Source organism: Melozone crissalis, unplaced genomic scaffold, assembly GCF_028551555.1.
Source record: "Melozone crissalis strain CALT ecotype California unplaced genomic scaffold, PUWL_Pcris_2 ptg000007l_1, whole genome shotgun sequence".
In the NCBI taxonomy this organism is placed as follows: domain Eukaryota; kingdom Metazoa; phylum Chordata; class Aves; order Passeriformes; family Passerellidae; genus Melozone; species Melozone crissalis.
In genome coordinates this window covers 1,576,928-1,592,681 of record NW_026535785.1, presented here as the reverse complement: position 1 = coordinate 1,592,681, position 15,754 = coordinate 1,576,928, and the positions used below count along the sequence as shown (strand labels likewise).

The following is a 15,754-nucleotide window of genomic DNA, read 5'->3' as shown; positions in this document are numbered from 1 at the left end:
AGGGACAGGGACAGCCCCAGGGACTGTCCCCATCCTCTGTTCCTCCCCCAGCCCCACACACAGAACGCGACACCCCAAAACAGCGCTGGAGCCAGGAACCCTCTATTTCCTTACAAAAGATTAAAAACCAGCCCCGGGCTGACATCCTGCCCCAGGGCTGGGGACAGCTCTGCAGCAGGGCTGGCTCAGGGTCCTGAGGCCCGCTGGTGGCAGTGGCACAGTCCCCCAGGCTGTCCCAGAATGTCACCAGGGTCAGGCACGGCTCCGGGGAAGCCCATCCGGGCCCAGCAGGTGCTGGCTGGGGTCATCCACGAGCTGGGGACCAGGGCCAGGCTGTGGGACAGGACACAGGTCAGGGATACTGGGGAGCCCCACTGCCTGTAGGGACCCCCCTGCTGTGGGTGGGGGGCAGCTCTGGGCACCACCACCACAAAAAGGGAATATGTTGAGAAATGGGGTCCTGCACACCCAGCTGGGGATGGGGACAGGGATGGGGTCCCATACATTGCCCTGGGACTGGGGGCAGGGATGGGGTGCTGGACTCCCCTGGAGATGGGGACAGGGCCCTACACACCCCCTGGGGAATTGGGATGGGGATGGGATCCCACACATTCGCCTAGGAATTGGGACAGGGATGGGGTCCTGGACACCCCTGGGCACAGCAGTGGGGTCCCACACCCCCTTGGGGGCAGGGATGGGGTCAGAGCTCCCCCCCCCAGAGGCCGTGTCCCCCCTCCTCACCTTGGTGTGCAGGATGTACTGCACAGCCCCGGGCACGGGCTCAGTGAGCACGGCAGCCTCCAGCTCCGGGGACAGCGCAGCCGAGCCCACGGGCAGCCCCCGCACAAACCTGCGACACAGGGAGCGCTCAGTCCCCGTGTCCCCAGTGTCCCCACCCTCCCCAGTAAGCAGGGGTTCCCTTACTGGTCCCCGTTGGTGGCAGGGGGGAAGCTGCGCCTCACCACCTCCACGAACTCGGCCACGGTGTCGGCCAGCGCGAAGATGACGGCGTTGGGGCCGGCGTCGAAGGAGTAGGCGACCTGTGGTGGCATCGTGGGGACATGGGGACGGATGTGGGGACCCAGTGAGTGCCACGGTGCCGTGGCAGCCCCGGGGCCCCGCGGGTACCTTGGTGTGGCCGTGGTGGGCGTTGTAGCGGTGCGCCAGCGCGATGATGTGGCGCGACACGTCCGTCAGGTAGAAGATGGGCGGGAAGGTGTCCAGGCAGGTGGCGTGGAACTGGTTGCTGTCCCTCATGGCCAGCTGGCCAAAGCCCTCGAAGTCACGGTCACGGATGTGCTGCATCATCTGGGCCAGGCGCTCGGGGACCACCACCTCTGCCCGGTGCTGCCACAGCAGGGTCACCATCAGCCCGGTGTGACATCCATGGCAGGCGGGTCAGGGTCACCCCAAATCAGTGACAACCACAGCATGGGGGTCACCAGGTCACCATCAGCCCAGTGTGACACCCATGGCAGGCGGGTCATGGTCACCCCAAATCAGTGACAACCGCAGCAGGGGGGTCACCATCAGCCCAGTGACACCCACAGCAGGCAGGCTGTGGTCACCCCAGTTTAGTGACACCCATGGCAGGACAGTCATGGTCACCCCAAATCAGTGACAACCACAGCAGACAGGTTGTGGCCACCCCAGTTTAGTGACACCCATGGCAGCAGGGTCACGGTTACCCAAATTCGGTGACATCCACAACAGGTGGGTTGTGATCACGAATTTGGGGTTACCCACAGCAGGAAGGTCACTGTCCCCGCAGTTTGGTGACACCCATAGCACCAGGCCCCTCTGGGTGTCACTGCACACCCTGCAGAACCATTCCAAGGGAAAGGGGACCCTGTCCCTGCCCGGGCAGGACGAGTCCCGTGTCCCGCTACCTTCAGCAGGGGACTGGTCTCCACGCTGGTCTGCATGCCCGCCGTGCTGCCCACCGGCTTCTTCTCCCCACTGACCTGTGGGGACACAGACGCTGGGACACGGCCCCTCCTGACCCCCCGTGTCCCAAATGCCACCCGAATCCCTGCCAGCCCCTCACCACCAGCACGAGGACGCGCAGCTCCGGCCAGTGCGTCTCGGGGGCCACCTGCAGGGCCAGGCTGTCGGTGCCATCGGGGCGCTCCCCGCGCTGCCACTGCACGAAGCCACCGAACATGCTGCGACAGGCGCTGCCCGAGCCCCGCCGCGCCACCTCGGACAGCTCCTCCTCCAGCCCATAGAGCCGGGCCAGCGCCGACACTGCGGGGACAGGCACGGGGGACAGCCCTGTCACCCCTCCTGCTGCCACCACAGAGCCAGGCCAGCCAGAGCACAATCAGAGGGGACAGCCCTGTCACCCCTCCTGCTGCCACCACAGAGCCGGGCCAGCGCCGACACTGCAGGGACAGGCACAGGGACAGCCCTGTCACTCCTCCTCCAGCCCATAGAGCCGGGCCAGCACTGACACTGTGGGGACAGGCACAGGGACAGCCCTGTCACCCCTCCTGCTGCCACCACAGGGTCAGACCAGCACCGACACTGCGGGGACAGGCACAGGGACAGCCCTGCCACCCCTCCTGCTGCTACCACAGAGCCAGGCCAGCACTGACACTGTGGGGACAGCCCTGCCACCCCTCCTGCTGCCACCACAGAGTCAGACCAGCGCTGACACTGCGGGGACAGGCACAGGGACAGCCCTGCCAGCCCTGCCAGCCCCGAGGGGACAGCCCCACACGCACCCAGGCAGGCGTAGCCGGCGGCAGACGAGGCCAGCCCCGCGGCCGTGGGGAAGTTGTTCTCGGAGGCGATGTGGATCTTGTAGGACAGGCTGAGAGCGGCCGCGTCCTCACCGCCCCCGCGGCGCTTCCGTGCCAGGCGCCGCACTGCGGGGACAGGGGGGTCAGCGGGGACAGGGACAGAGGGGACAGCAGGACAGAGGGGTCAGTGGGGACAGGGACAGCAGGGACAGAGACAGAGGGGACAGTGAGGACAGATGGACAGCATGGACAGTGGGGACAGCAGGGACAGCAGAGACAGGGACAGCGGGGACAGGGGAGTCAGGGACAGGCACGGCGGGGTCAGCAGGGACAGGAGGGTCAGCGGGGACGGGGACAGTGGGGACAGTGGGGACAGCAGGGACAGGGACAGAGGGGTCAGGAACAGTGAGGACAGGGACAGTGGGGACAATGGGGATAGAAGGGTCAGTGGGGACAGGGACAGCAGGGACAGGGGACAGTGGGGACTGCAGAGACAGGGACAGCAGGGACAGCAGGGACAGCAGGGACAGTAGGGTCAGGGACAACAGGGACAGCAGGGACAGGGGGACAGAGGGGACAGGGACAGTGGGGACAGAAGGGTCAGGGACAGTGGGGACAGGGGACAGCAGGGACAGGAACAGCAGGAACAGCGGGGTCAGGGACACTGGGGACAGCAGGGATGGGGACAGCATGGACAGCAGGGTCAGGGACAAGTGGGGTCAGGGACAGCAGGGTCCGCAGGGACAGTGGGGTCAGGGACAGAGGGGACAGCAGGGACAGGTACAGCAAGGACAGCGGGGTCAGGGACAGCAGAGTCAGGGACAGTGAGGACAGCAGGGACACCCCAGCAGGGGACACTCACCCTCCCGCAGACAGGCCTGCACCCGCGGGTGCCCCACGTCCGCCTCCTTCCCGTTGAGCCACAGCCGGTCCTCCGTGAAATCCCGGCTGGCGGCCGCCGTCGTGGTGGTCTTGAGCTGTGGGGAGAGAGGGAGGGGGATCAGCACCCCTGGGGGCTGGTCCTAAACCTGGTCCTGATCCTGATCCTAAACCTGCTCGTGGTCCTCATGCTGACCCACCTGGTCCTGGTGCAGCGTCACGCTCAGGGAGGAGTTGATGGGCAGGATGAGGTCGGTGTCTCGCTTGCCCCCTGCAAGAGAGCACGGCATGGCACGGCATGGAATGGGTAGGAATGGCATGAAAGTTTGATGGCACTGATGGACCAGCAAAGCATGGCATGGCACAGCCAGGAATGGCATGGCATGGCATGGCTAGGAGCGGCATGGAACAGTTCAGAATGGCACCGATGGACACAAAGCAGAGCATGGCATAGGAGTACTTGGCACGGCATGGCACGGCTTGGAATGGCACGGCACGGAACAGCACGGCAAGCAGGGACACAGCGCATCCCAGCCCGGCCCGGTCCGAACGGACACGGCACACCCAGCCCAGCCCGGAGCCCGTGTCCCGGCACTCACAGTACTTGATCACGGCGATGTTCACCGGGGCCGTGCAGGTCGCCATCGCCAGCGCTCGCTCCGCCGCCATCGCTGCCGGCCGCGCTCAGGCCCCGCCCCCGCGCCATGTACGTAACAGTGGGGTGCGGCCGGTCCCGCCCCGCTATTGGTGGAGGGCGCAGCACGAGGCTCCCAACAGCCAATGGCAGCGATCAGACCACGGGCGGCCCCGCCCCCTGAGAGAGCTGGGCGGGGCCTGCGGGGCGCCATTTTTGAGTTGGGCAAGACCCGCGCATGCGCAGATGCTCCCGGTACCATCCCGGTGCTCTCGGTCCCACTCCCGGTTCGGTTCCCGGTACCCCTGTCGGTTCTGTTCCCGGTACCGCTCCCAGTGCTCCCCGCACCGCTCAGTCCCCAGCACCCCACTGCCCCAGCACCGCCCCAGCGCTCCCAGTACACCTCCAGTGCTCCCGCAATCCCTGTCACCTTCACACCCCAAATATCCAAATATTCCCGGTATAAAACCACTGGATCCCTGCAAGTGTCCGGGGATCCATGGATCCAAATGTCCCCAGGACACTCTGAGTGCCCCCACAGCCTTCAGGGCCACTGTATCCCAATGCCCCAGCATCCCAGTGCCCCACTATCCCAGTGCTCCCAGTATCCCTCCAGTGCTCTCCCCCACCCCAGAGGCCAGGCATGGATGAAACTGCCTTTATTGAGAAAAATGGTTTGCTACAAATACGTCATCGAGTTAATTCCTCTTCAAAAAACAGGACGGCTCGTTAAAAGTTCTAATTATGCAAAAAAGTGGTGGGTGATGCACTGGTGGGCACGGCCAGTGGGGTATCCATGGACCCCTGGCACAGAGGGGATCCCTGGCACAGAGGGGACCCCTGGCACAGCCTGGTGTGGCCCCTCACACCCAGGGCCTTAAAGTGCTTTACAAAAGCAGCTCTTGCTGCCCCTTCTCTGTCTCTGTGGGGCAAAAAGGAAAAGGAAAAGGGGGAGAGAGAGAAGGAGCCAGCAGTGCTCCAGCAGCTGAGGGTCCCAGCTGAGCACAGCACAGGGAAACGCTCCTGGGTCCCTCCTGGAAGATTCCAGTGCTCTCCATCCCACAGGAACATCCCTCAGCACTGCTGGGCAGCTCAGAGAAGGTCCCATCCCTTTCCCTGCCCTGCCAGGGCTGCAGGTCCCAAAATCATCCAGCACTATGAAAACCAGAACAAACCCCAAGGCAGTATTGCTAGGGCAGAGCTGGAGCCAGGTTTTGGATAAAGCTCAGGAATTCCTCGAGCAGAGGGGGCCTCTCCCAGCCCTTCCCTGCAGGAAGGCTCTCAGGAATCACCCCGTGGCTGGTGCCATCTCCCTGCCAGCCCCTCCCAGCCCTCCAGAGCCAAGCCCAGCAGCAGCAGCAGGGCTGAGAGGCAGGGGCAGGGGGAAGGGGGCTCCAGGATGCTGTGGAGCACCTTGGACCAACAGTGCCCCATTCCCAGGGAGGGATTCCCACAGGGAGATGCAGTCCCTGATTTCTGGGGGGATCAGCAGCTCGGGGCTGGGATCCTGCACGGACAGCCATTCCATGGGCATCCAACCCCACCATCCTGCCTGCTCCCTCACAGGCAGAGGATTCTGCTGAGGGAAGGGAAAAGCCCAGAAATATCCAGGGATCTCCCAGAAATATGCAGGGATGTGCCAGAAAGATCCCTGCAGTTCCCCCTACCTCAGAGTCCGACCTGCTCCAGGATGCAGCTCCTGCCTCCTGCCCCATTCCCAATCCACGTGCTCATTTGCTTGGGTTATCTGTGTAAAAAATAAACTTTCTTGATAATGTTCCATAAAAATACTCTTGTCCTGGGCGGCAGATATTGCAGAGTGAAAGGGAGCAGCTTCTGAGCCCGCTCTAGAAAACGTGGAAAAGGCTTCACTGCTTTGTGTAGAAAAAGGCAAGGATTTGGTGTCCCAAGAGCCGGTACAAAACGAGGAAGGGGAGGATTCCCTGGGTGCTGGATGCCTCCTCCAGGCCTCCCCTGAACCACTCTTCAGTCCCATCCTGGGATTCAGGTGAGGGAGGCAGCTGCAGCCTCCAGCAGGGGGGTCAGGACAGCCTGACATCTCTAGAAAAATCCTTGGAGAGTTTAAAAAAAGAAGCTCCGTGCTGCCTTCCCCCTTTTTGAAAGGATGTGGCTGATAGCAGTCCCAAGGGAGGGTGTTAGGCATCCAATCCATCAGTTCCAGTACCTGTTCTGCTGCACCAGAGAGCAGGGACGAGTGTGCCAAAAAGCATCTAGCAATAAATAGATCTGGACACAGGGCGAAGCTCCCAACAGGGATATTAAACACAATCCAAGGAGCGCTCCCAGCCCTGCTCACAGCTCTCTGCTCACTCACTGGGACGGCTGGAGAGGCTCCACCTTCTTCAACAAGGTGGGAATTGCAGTGGGAACAGAGAGGGTTCCTGGAGCGTCCAGAAGGAGCCAGGGCAGGGAGAGGGATCAGCCTCAGTTCTCAGAGAGGGACAGAGCCAGGGCTGCCTGCAACGCTGCCTCCTCGTCGATGTTGTAATCCTGAAAAGCAAACAGGGCAGCTCAGAGAGCTGGCACAGCCAGGGCACGCTGTGCCCACACAGCCCTGCCTGCTCCTGTGCCATGGAGCCTGAATTCCCCTGGCACACGGATCCCAGGAGTGCCACCCGTGCTCTCTGTGCCCACACCCCCCTCCTGCCAGGAGGGATGGAACCTGCCCACACAAGCTGAGGCCAAAGGGTGAAGCCTTCCAGCGAGGCCAGGGGTTTTTGCAGAGCTCTGGGTTGGGATATTCCTCTGAAAATGCCTGGAGGTTCTTTTTCCTGACATGTCTCCAATGAAAGCAGGATGGGAACAGAGCCTCCCCTGAGGCCAAGGCTGAGCCATCACTGCTGCCCCCCACACAGGAGGGGTCAGGGACCCCCCACGTGCAGCAACCACAACCCCCTCCCAAACCCTGGGGCAGGGCTGCTCCCACCCCCTGCTCCCAAAACCTCCCAGAAAAGGAGCTTTGTGTTATAATCCTCAGGGGAAGAGTTCCATGGAAAAACCCATTTTGTGAAGTGCAGGAACAACCCCCTCTCCTCCTGGTGAGTGAGGACACCCTGGTGTGTGAGGGGGTCTCGTGGGTGGGACATGAAGGGCTGGTTTCACCTCCTGGCACAGGACACGGGGAGGGGGTCCCCCTTTTTGGGCTCAGGGTCAGACTCACCACGAAGGTGTCGTAGGAGAACTTGTGCCTGTGCAGCAGGTGCTGCAGGAAGTTGGCACTCTTGTAGCTGGGATCCCCCCAGGGCATGGCCGAGCACACCGGGCACACCTGTGGGGACAAGGACACGGGATGGTGGCACCTGCACAGGCACCCAGATTGGTGAGTGCTCGGTGCCCCTCCTCTGACAGGCTCCAAGCCCCATCCAGCCTGGCCTTGGGCACTGCCAGGGATCCAGGGCAGCCACAGCTGCTCTGGGCACCTCTGCCAGGCCCTGCCCACCTTCACAGGGAAGGATTTCTGCCTGATAGCCAACCCAAACCAACTCTCTGGCAGTTTGGATCCATTCCCCCTTGCCCTGTCACTCCAGGCCCTTGTCAACAGCCTCTCTCCACCTTTCCTAAAGGTCCTGGAAGGTCACAATTAGGTCTCCCAGAAGCTTCTCTTTTCCAGGCTGAACAACCCCAATTTTCTCAGCCTCCCCTCATGGCAGAGCTGCTCCACCCCTCTGATCACCTTGGTGATCTCCATCAGCTCCAGGTCCTTCCTGTGCTGGAGATGCCAAGTTCCCCACCCTGGTCAACCCAGAGGGAACAGGGAGAGGAAATGCAGCACCACCTGGTTTGCAGGAACAGGGGAAGGGAGGCAGCTCATTCCAGGGAGCCTCCAACAAAGCAGACAGAGATCCTGATCTCCCAAAGGGATTTAAACCATCTGGAACACAGCTGTGCCTGCACAAACATCCTGCAGGGTGTGTGGCTGGTTCCCAGAGCTGTCCCACACCCCCAGCAGCACTCACCACTTTGTTGGGGTCATTCCTGTGGTTCTCCATGCAGTGCTTCACCAGCTCCTGCTGGTCCAGGTTCCTCGCCCCGCAGTACGGACACACGAACGTGGAGCGGTTGGGAATGTTGCTGCAGAGAGCAAGGACGGGCTCAGAGCCGAGGGGAGGCTGCACTGCCTCCTTCCAAACTGACACACACACAGCTCTGTGACAGCAGGAGCCAGCCCAGCCCACCTCCCTGCCTGCCTGGATCCTTCATCCCACCCCACACCCCAAAACCCGGAGCAGCAGCGCTGTCGCAGACATCTTTTCATGAAAATCCTTTCTTTAGGATTTTTTTCTTTTTGAGAAGCTGAGAGGCTTCAAGAACAAATTGTAAACAATGGTTATCTGCTGCTGTGGAATGTAACAGGTAGATCTCTGATTGGCTTATGTTGAATATTTATAATTAATAGCCAAACACAGCTCAGCTAGCTCAGACTCTCAGCCTGAGCCACAAACTTTTGTTATCATTCCTTTCTATTCTTAGCTTAGCTAGCCTTTTGATGAGAACCTTTTCTTCTATTCTTTTAGTATAGTTTAAATGTAATATATATCATAAAAAAATAAATCAAGCCTTCTAAACATAAAGTCAATATTCTCATCTCTTCCCTCAACATAAGATCCCTGCGAACACGGTCCCACAGCCCCAGGAGGGAAGAGGTGCTGCTCCTCTCCCAGGGACAGGCACAACACACACCTGGATTTTGGGGCATGCAAGGAGAGCCACGTTTCAGGCATACCTGGGAATAGGCTGGGACGTGGGGACCACTGGAACAAACTTGGGGCAGTTGGCCATCTGCTCCTGCACCTTGGCGCAGGACGAGACGTGCGAGCGCATCTTGGCCAGGGTCACCTGCAGGAGGGGACAAGGAACAGTCCTGGAGCTGCAGGAACACCTGCCTGGAGCCAGGACAGCAGCCGGGCTGGCAGTGACCTCAGCTCCATCACCCACAGCACCGGGAGTGCTGCACCCATGGAGGGGCTGGACAGCTGGCCTGCAAGCCAAGCTGAGTTAATAGCAGAAATAACAATTGATGGTTTTCGAGTGTATCCATAGCAGGGAAGGAGACAAGGCCATCAGCATGGAAACGGATCAGAAAAGATACATGAAAATCTTTGTAAGCTAGACTGTGTGCATAAGTAGCTGTGTACACATGCCTTATTGAATTTCTGTAAAACTTTTACCAATTATATTGACATTAATTGCTTTGCACCAACGAATATAATAAGTTCTTGTGACATAGTTAATGACTTAAGATCACACTTTGTTAAGAGTATACAAGCTGGAGAACACACAGAATAAAAACCTTTTTTCTTCTTGAACCCTGATCACGTGTGTATGTCATGTCCAGCCCAACAGTGACATGCACCCACCCTGCAGGATGGAGATTTGGGGCTGCAGGGACCCCCAGAGGTTCTGTCCCCATTCCCTGGGGGCAGAGCCTGACCCTCCCTGGCTGTCCCCTCTGTGCAGAGCCACAAGGTGCCCCCTGAGCATCCTTTTCTCCAGGCTGAGCCTGCCCCAGCTCTGTTTCCTTCTCTGGACACATTCCAAGGAGGACGGGGACCATGGGGACAATGGGGACAGGCAGCCTCACAGCTTTACCTTCTTGCTGCAGCCTCTGCAGGGAGCCTTGTAGGACGAGAGCTGTTTCTCCACGCTGGAAGCCTTCTCCACCTTCTTGGGGTCGAATGGCACGCGGCAGAGCGGGCACAGCGGGGAGGGCACCTGCAGGCAGGGCTGCAGGCATTCCCCACAGAACCTGCGGGCACAGGGGGGCCCTGAGCAGCCCGGGCACAGCAGCACCCCAGCAGGGCACCCCGCTGCCCGGGACACCTCAAAACCCAGCTGATGGGGTCTAGATTTAGAGCAGTTTTATCTTTTATATTTTCAGATTCTGGGCTGCATTGGTATTTAACTCTGAACTCCATACAAAGTGTCAGCAGCTCTCCTCACAGCTCAGGCACACAGAACAATCCTTTTCCTTTCCTCAGTCACACAGAACAATCCTTTCCAGCCCCAGAACCAAGGACACCACTGCAGCTTCAGGCCCAAAAAGTGCAAACAACAGGGAATGGAGGAGAGCAAACTGTGAGGATGGGACGGCATCACTTGGAGTCGGACCTTGTAAATTAACCCCAATGTGGAAATGCACCAAATCTTATAAAAGTGTGAAAACCTGTGAGTCAGAGTCCATCCTGGGCTCTTGTACTGCCCAAGGTGCATCCTTTGAAGGCTTGTTAATAAATCCCTATTTTATTCCTTTAACTCTGTTTTGGGCAGCCTCTCAGGGCACCACAGGGATCAGCAACCCTACTGGGAGAACTGGGAGCAGGAGAGTCCCCAGGGAGCTCCTGCAGGCTCAGACAATTCCCCTGCTCCAAGGCTGGATCTGAAAGGAGCCCAAGCCCGTGCTGGGTATCCAGGCCAGGCAGGAGCTCATTCCAAGGTCCTTACAGCCTCAGGAGCAAAGGAATCCCGTCACCAAAATCCCATTATCCCGGCATTCCTGGTCCCTCCTGCTCACCAGGAACCCTAAATGTCCCCTAAATGCTGGGGGGACACGGGGGGGCCTGGGGACAGCAGTCAGGCCTGGGAGCTGAGGGAGGGTTAGGGGTGGGATGGGGATCCAGTGTGGGATGGGATGAGGGCCCGGGTACCGAACCATCCCCGGTGTGGGCCGGGGGTCCCGGTGCCGGCTGCGGTCACCGGGAGGATGATCCCAGGGCCGGCACAGCGCCCAGCCCCGCGTCCCGCCCGTCCCCGGGGCCGCCTCAGCCCGAGGGTCCCCGGGGGTCCCCGCCGCCCCCGCCCGGGCCCCGAGTGTCTCACGTGTGGCCGCAGCCCGCGATGCCGACGGCGCGGTGGAAAACCTCGAGGCAGATGGGGCAGCTGAACTGCGCCTCCAGCGCCTCGGCCGCGGCGCCGGGCCCGGGGGCGGCGCGGGGGGGCCCGGCCGGGCCCTGCGGCCGCTGCGCCGCCGCCACCAGCAGGCTCCGGAACATGGCGGCGGCGGCGGCCGGCGGGGCGGGCGGCACGTCACCGAGCGGCGCCAACGCGTCACCGCCGTGCGACGGGAGCGCACCGGGACACGGCGAGACACGCCGGTACCGAGACGACCCGAGTGCGAGGCGAGAGGAGCCGAACGAGGCCGAGCGGAGCCGAACGAGGCCGAGCGGAGCCAAGCGGAGCCGAGTGAGAGCCGAACGAGGCCGAGCGGAGCCGAGTGCGAGCCGAACCAGGCCGAGCGGGGCCCGGGCCGAGCAGGACCCACCGAGACTCACCGGGACCTACCAGAATCCACCGGGACCGAGTGGCGCCGCCATGTGCGACGCGACGGGTGACGGTGGTGGCTGCGGGGCGGACGCGGAACCGCCGCGGCGCCGCCGCGCACCGGCAGACAGGTGTGAGTGCGGTCCGGCCTCGGAATGGACCCCCGGGGCCGCTCCCGGTACCCCCCGGTGTTCCCCCGGGCATCCCCCCCGTGCTGCCTCCGGTACATCCCCAATGCGCCCGCCAGCACCCCCCGGTACCGCCCCGGTGTCCCCCCCGTCCTATCCCCGGTGTGTCACCGGAATCCCCGGGCTGCCTCTGCTGTTACCCCCGGTAACATCCCCGGTATCCCTGCAGTGCTCCCCATTGCCATCCCCGATCCCCTGCTCCCGGTGTCCCCCCGATATCTCTCGGTGCTTCCCCCGGTAACGTCCCGGTATCCCTGGTGCCGCCCGGGGAGCGGGACCGCTCCCGGGAGTTCAGGTCCCGGTGTCCCCGGTGACCGGCCGTGTCCCCGCAGCCAGCCCCGAACGTGCATGAAGTGCCGGCAGAGCACGGCCGCGCTCGTCATCCGCGTCGGGGACCCGTTCTGCCGGTGAGGGACCGGGGACGGCGGGGCTGGGGACAGCGGGGCTGGGGGACAGCAGAAATGTGGGATATCAGAAATCGGGAACATTGGGGCTGGGGACATTGGAAATTGGAGAGATCAGAAATTGGGGATATTGGGGCTGGGGGACATTGGGACTTGGGGACATCAGAACTTGGGGACATTGGGACTTGGGGACAATGGGGCTGGGGGACACTGGGGCTTGGGGACATCAGAAATTGGGGACATCAGAAATTGGGGTCTTTGAGTCTCCAGAGGATGGAGGCTTGGGAACTTTGTGTCTTGGGGACATTTGTTTTCAGGGATGTTGTGTCTGGAGCATTGGGATGTTGGGCACATTGGATCTCTGGGACTTCAGGGTTTGGGGACATTGGGTGTCTGGGACATCGGGGCCAAACAACATCAAGGCTTGGGGACATTGAGTGTTGAGGACACAGAGGAAGGGGGACAGGAATGTTTGGGGACGTGGCTCATGGGGATCATTGGATCTCTGGGACATTGGTCTGGGGGACATCAAGGGGACTTTGGGTTGTGGGGTCTGGGGGTGTGGGCCTTGCTGTGGCTCAGGAGTCCCCATGTCCCCATGTCCCCCAGTGGCTGCTTCCGCGAGTACTTTGTGCACAAGTTCCGTGCCATGCTGGGCAAGAACCGCGTCATCTTCCCGGGAGAGAAGGTACTGACAGGCAGGAGGACCCAGCCAGGGGACCCAGGGGTGGCCCCAGGACTGGTGACTGTCCCTGCTGTCCCCACAGGTGCTGCTGGCAGTGTCAGGGGGCGCGGCCTCCAGCGCCATGGTCAGGCAGGTGCAGGAGGTGAGAGTGGGGACTCCAGGGGGCTCTGGGAGGCACATGGCTCGTCCCCCCTCACCCCACAGCTCACCCCACTCCTCTGCAGGGGCTCAGCCGGGAGGCGGCCAAGAGGCTCCGCTTCATCCCTGGCCTCGTCTACATTGAAGGTGAGGGAACTCCTGTCCAGCTGCCCATTCCCAGCCCATCCCCTGCTCTATGTCCAACTGTCCATTCCCAGCCCATCCTCTGGTCCATGTCCAGCTCTCCAATCCCTATTCCATGTCCAACTGTCCATTCCAACCCTATCCCCTGCTCTGTGTCCAACTGTCCATTCCAACCCTATTCCCCACTCCTGTCCAACTGCCCATTCCAACCCCATTTCCTGCTCCTGCTGCCTCTTCCCTGCCTCACTCCTCATTCCAGCCTCGTTCCCTGTTCCCTGCCCCATTCCCAGCCCCAGTGCCTGTTCCCTGCCCGTCCTGGCCCCATACCCGTTCCTGCCCCATTTCCTGCCCCACTGCCCATTCCATGCCCCATTCCCAGTGCTGCTGCCCATCCCTTGCACATTCCCAGCCCCACTCCCTGCTCCCTGCCCCATTACCGACTCCCAGCACAGTGTCCCCTGCACTGTGCCAGGGCTGTGGAGCTGCCACCCTGTCCCAGGGATGTGGCAGTGTGGCAGCAGCCCTGGCAGTGTCCCCACCTTGCAGAGGGAGCCGTGCGCAGGCAGAGCCCGGAGCAGCGGCAGCAGACCCTGGCCCAGATGGAGACCCTGCTGCAGGCCACCGGCTTCCCCTACCACCTGGTCCACCTGGAGGAGGTATTGGGGTGACACGGGACAGCTGCTGAGGTGAGGGGACACATCTGGATAGCTTGCCTTATATCCTCTGCCCCACAGGCGCTGGAGCTGCCCCCATCCATCCTACAGCCGGGGCTGGAGCGCACCAGCACGTCCAGCCCGTCCTACAAGGAGGCTGTGGACAGCTTCATCCAGCAGCAGCGGCAGGATGGGGACAGTGGCACCTCTCTGCCTGGTCACAGCACCCCGGACAGGCCAGCAGGAGCCACCCCCTGCCTGCCAGACGCTGCCCAAACCCAGGAGCTGCTCCGCTGCTTCGAGGCTGCGACGACGGCGACGGCGCGGGAGGAGCTGCTGGAGATGCTGCGGTGAGGGACTGACCCTGCCTGGCACCGCTGCCAGCTGGGCACAGGGTGGCTCTGACCCGCTGTCCCCTCGTGCCCAGGACCCACCTGATCGTGCAGACAGCCCGGGACAAGGGCTATGCCAAGGTGATGATGGGTGAGAGCCTCACACGCGTGGCCATCAAGCTCCTCACCAACCTCTCGCTGGGGCGTGGCGCCTACCTCGCCGTGGACACGGTGAGCTGGGGACAGCCACCCGCACCCCAGGGGTGACACGATGCCATGGGGGGCGTGGCTTGGTGGTGGCACAGTCCCCTGGCAGCCCTGCACCCACAGGGTTTCACGGACCAGCGCCACGGTGACGTGATGGTGGTGAGACCCATGCGGGACTACACGGCCAAGGAGATCGCCTTCTACAACCGCTTCTTCAGCGTCCCCACTGTCACTGTGCCACCCCTCTTCACCAAGGTAGGGGTGTCCCGTGGTGGGGAGCCCACGCTGGGTGTCCCCAGGGCAGGGACAGGAGCCTCAGTGCTGCCCTGCCCTCCCTGTTCCCACAGCGCCGGGAGAAGCTCAGCATCCACCAGCTGGTTGAGCGCTTCCTGCTGGGGCTGCAGGAGGAGTTCCCCTCCACCATCAGCACCGTGTACAGGTATGGAGGGTCCAAAGGGGGAACTGGGGATGTGGAGGGATTGGGGTGCACCCACAACCCTCATTTTGGCCGCAGGACTGGAGAGAAGCTGAGCCCGGAGCCAGCCAAGGCCAGCAGTGAGTCCCAGCGCTGCCTCCTCTGCCTCTGTGGCCTGGACACCATTGGGGGTGAGTGGGGAGGGCTCTGCGGGGATTTGGGGAGCAGCCATGCACCCCTCGGTGACCCCCTGGCTCTTACAGAGGAGGAGCTGGCTCTGGAGCCCACGCTGATCTGGGAGGAACCAGCACCAGGGTGAGCACACGGGCTGGGGGCATTCCAGGATTCCACAGCTGCCCCCAGGCCACCCGGGTGGCACCGCTGAGTGTCCCTGTCCCCATCCCTGTCCCACAGGGTGGAGAGCAAAGCTGCCTACATCCCCCTGCTGTGCTACAGCTGCCGCCTCACCTTCAAGGAGCTGGTGAGGTTTTGGGGTGCAAGGGGTGGGTCTCGGGGCTGGTGGGGGTCCCCAGGCTCACAGCCCTCTCCTGCAGGGTCCCCTTGACACGCTGCCACCCTACGTGCGCGCCGAGGGCCAGCGCAGGATCCGCAGGTACCGGGGCTGGGGGTCCCTGGGGCTGGGGGGCTCCTCCCCACCTGCTCAGCCCCCGAGGCTGTGTCCATCCAATGTGTGTCCCCTGCAGAGCTGAGATGGAGCAGAACCAGGAGAACCAGGAGTGCAGCGAGGGCTGAAGGGGTTGGGGACAGCGGGGACACATCCCCATCCTGCTGTGGCACCGCTGGGGCACTGCAGCCACTCCTCAGGGCTACATTCCTGACAGCCAGGCAGCTGCTTTTATACCCCATTTCTGCTGCTTTTATACCCCATTTCTGTGCCAGCCTGGGGCAGGAAGAGCCCCCATCCCCATTTATTGGGGGTTGGTTGGGGTGCAGGTCCCCAGTCCCTCCCACCTCCTTGCCCCAGCTGCCTGCCAGCCAGGGAGGCCTCAAGTTTGTTTTATTCGGTATCTGTATAAATAAAACATTTGAATT

The 15,754-nt window shown here is 62.0% G+C and overlaps 4 protein-coding genes across 4 annotated transcripts in view; 1 reads left to right on the top strand and 3 right to left on the bottom strand.

Annotated features, from left to right (window-relative positions):
• Positions 1 to 64: 64 nt before the first annotated feature.
• Positions 65 to 4,299, bottom strand: MVD (mevalonate diphosphate decarboxylase). Its single transcript, XM_054269437.1, has 10 exons — positions 4,223 to 4,299; positions 3,824 to 3,894; positions 3,607 to 3,721; positions 2,727 to 2,870; positions 2,048 to 2,247; positions 1,890 to 1,964; positions 1,129 to 1,347; positions 925 to 1,040; positions 742 to 850; positions 65 to 333 (listed from the first exon to the last, which is right to left on the bottom strand). Exons 1-10 carry the CDS (start codon positions 4,290 to 4,292, stop codon positions 253 to 255), a joined length of 1,200 nt encoding a protein of 399 aa, XP_054125412.1. The 5' UTR covers positions 4,293 to 4,299; the 3' UTR covers positions 65 to 252.
• Positions 4,300 to 5,668: 1,369 nt separating this feature from the next.
• On the bottom strand, positions 5,669 to 11,267 carry RNF166 (ring finger protein 166). Its single transcript, XM_054269441.1, has 6 exons — positions 11,095 to 11,267; positions 9,868 to 10,024; positions 9,002 to 9,114; positions 8,235 to 8,349; positions 7,439 to 7,546; positions 5,669 to 6,768 (listed from the first exon to the last, which is right to left on the bottom strand). The coding sequence occupies exons 1-6, from the start codon at positions 11,265 to 11,267 to the stop codon at positions 6,703 to 6,705; spliced, it is 732 nt and encodes a 243-aa protein (XP_054125416.1). The 3' UTR covers positions 5,669 to 6,702.
• Positions 7,643 to 15,754, bottom strand: part of GALNS (galactosamine (N-acetyl)-6-sulfatase) — a 95,492-nt gene continuing 87,380 nt past the window's right edge. The window contains exon 15 of the transcript XR_008482721.1: positions 7,643 to 7,658. The gene's annotated coding sequence lies outside the window, so the exon portion shown is untranslated. The remainder of the gene's footprint in view (positions 7,659 to 15,754) is intronic.
• CTU2 (cytosolic thiouridylase subunit 2) lies at positions 11,573 to 15,722 on the top strand. The gene is made up of 15 exons (XM_054269436.1): positions 11,573 to 11,666; positions 12,056 to 12,130; positions 12,737 to 12,815; positions 12,895 to 12,954; positions 13,037 to 13,097; positions 13,641 to 13,750; positions 13,829 to 14,097; positions 14,175 to 14,310; positions 14,410 to 14,541; positions 14,634 to 14,725; positions 14,801 to 14,892; positions 14,965 to 15,016; positions 15,116 to 15,182; positions 15,256 to 15,314; positions 15,406 to 15,722. Exons 1-15 carry the CDS (start codon positions 11,587 to 11,589, stop codon positions 15,452 to 15,454), a joined length of 1,413 nt encoding a protein of 470 aa, XP_054125411.1. The 5' UTR covers positions 11,573 to 11,586; the 3' UTR covers positions 15,455 to 15,722.

Bases quoted from the DNA above. Each gene is read 5' to 3' on its own strand.
- MVD (XM_054269437.1), bottom strand. From the start codon at position 4,292: ATGGCGGCGGAGCGAGCGCTGGCGATGGCGACCTGCACGGCCCCGGTG. The intron at 1,965-2,047 runs GTGAGGGGCTGG...GTGTCCCCACAG, and splicing joins TGCGCGTCCTCGTGCTGGTG to GTCAGTGGGGAGAAGAAGCC. The intron at 851-924 runs GTAAGGGAACCC...CCTGTGTCGCAG, and splicing joins CCTGCCACCAACGGGGACCA to GTTTGTGCGGGGGCTGCCCG.
- RNF166 (XM_054269441.1), bottom strand. From the start codon at position 11,267: ATGTTCCGGAGCCTGCTGGTGGCGGCGGCGCAGCGGCCGCAGGGCCCG. The intron at 10,025-11,094 runs GTGAGACACTCG...CTGTGCCCGCAG, and splicing joins ATCGCGGGCTGCGGCCACAC to GTTCTGTGGGGAATGCCTGC. The intron at 7,547-8,234 runs GTGAGTGCTGCT...TTGTCCCCACAG, and splicing joins GGAATGACCCCAACAAAGTG to GTGTGCCCGGTGTGCTCGGC.
- CTU2 (XM_054269436.1), top strand. From the start codon at position 11,587: ATGTGCGACGCGACGGGTGACGGTGGTGGCTGCGGGGCGGACGCGGAA. The intron at 13,751-13,828 runs GTATTGGGGTGA...TCTGCCCCACAG, and splicing joins ACCTGGTCCACCTGGAGGAG to GCGCTGGAGCTGCCCCCATC. The intron at 15,315-15,405 runs GTACCGGGGCTG...TGTCCCCTGCAG, and splicing joins GGCCAGCGCAGGATCCGCAG to AGCTGAGATGGAGCAGAACC.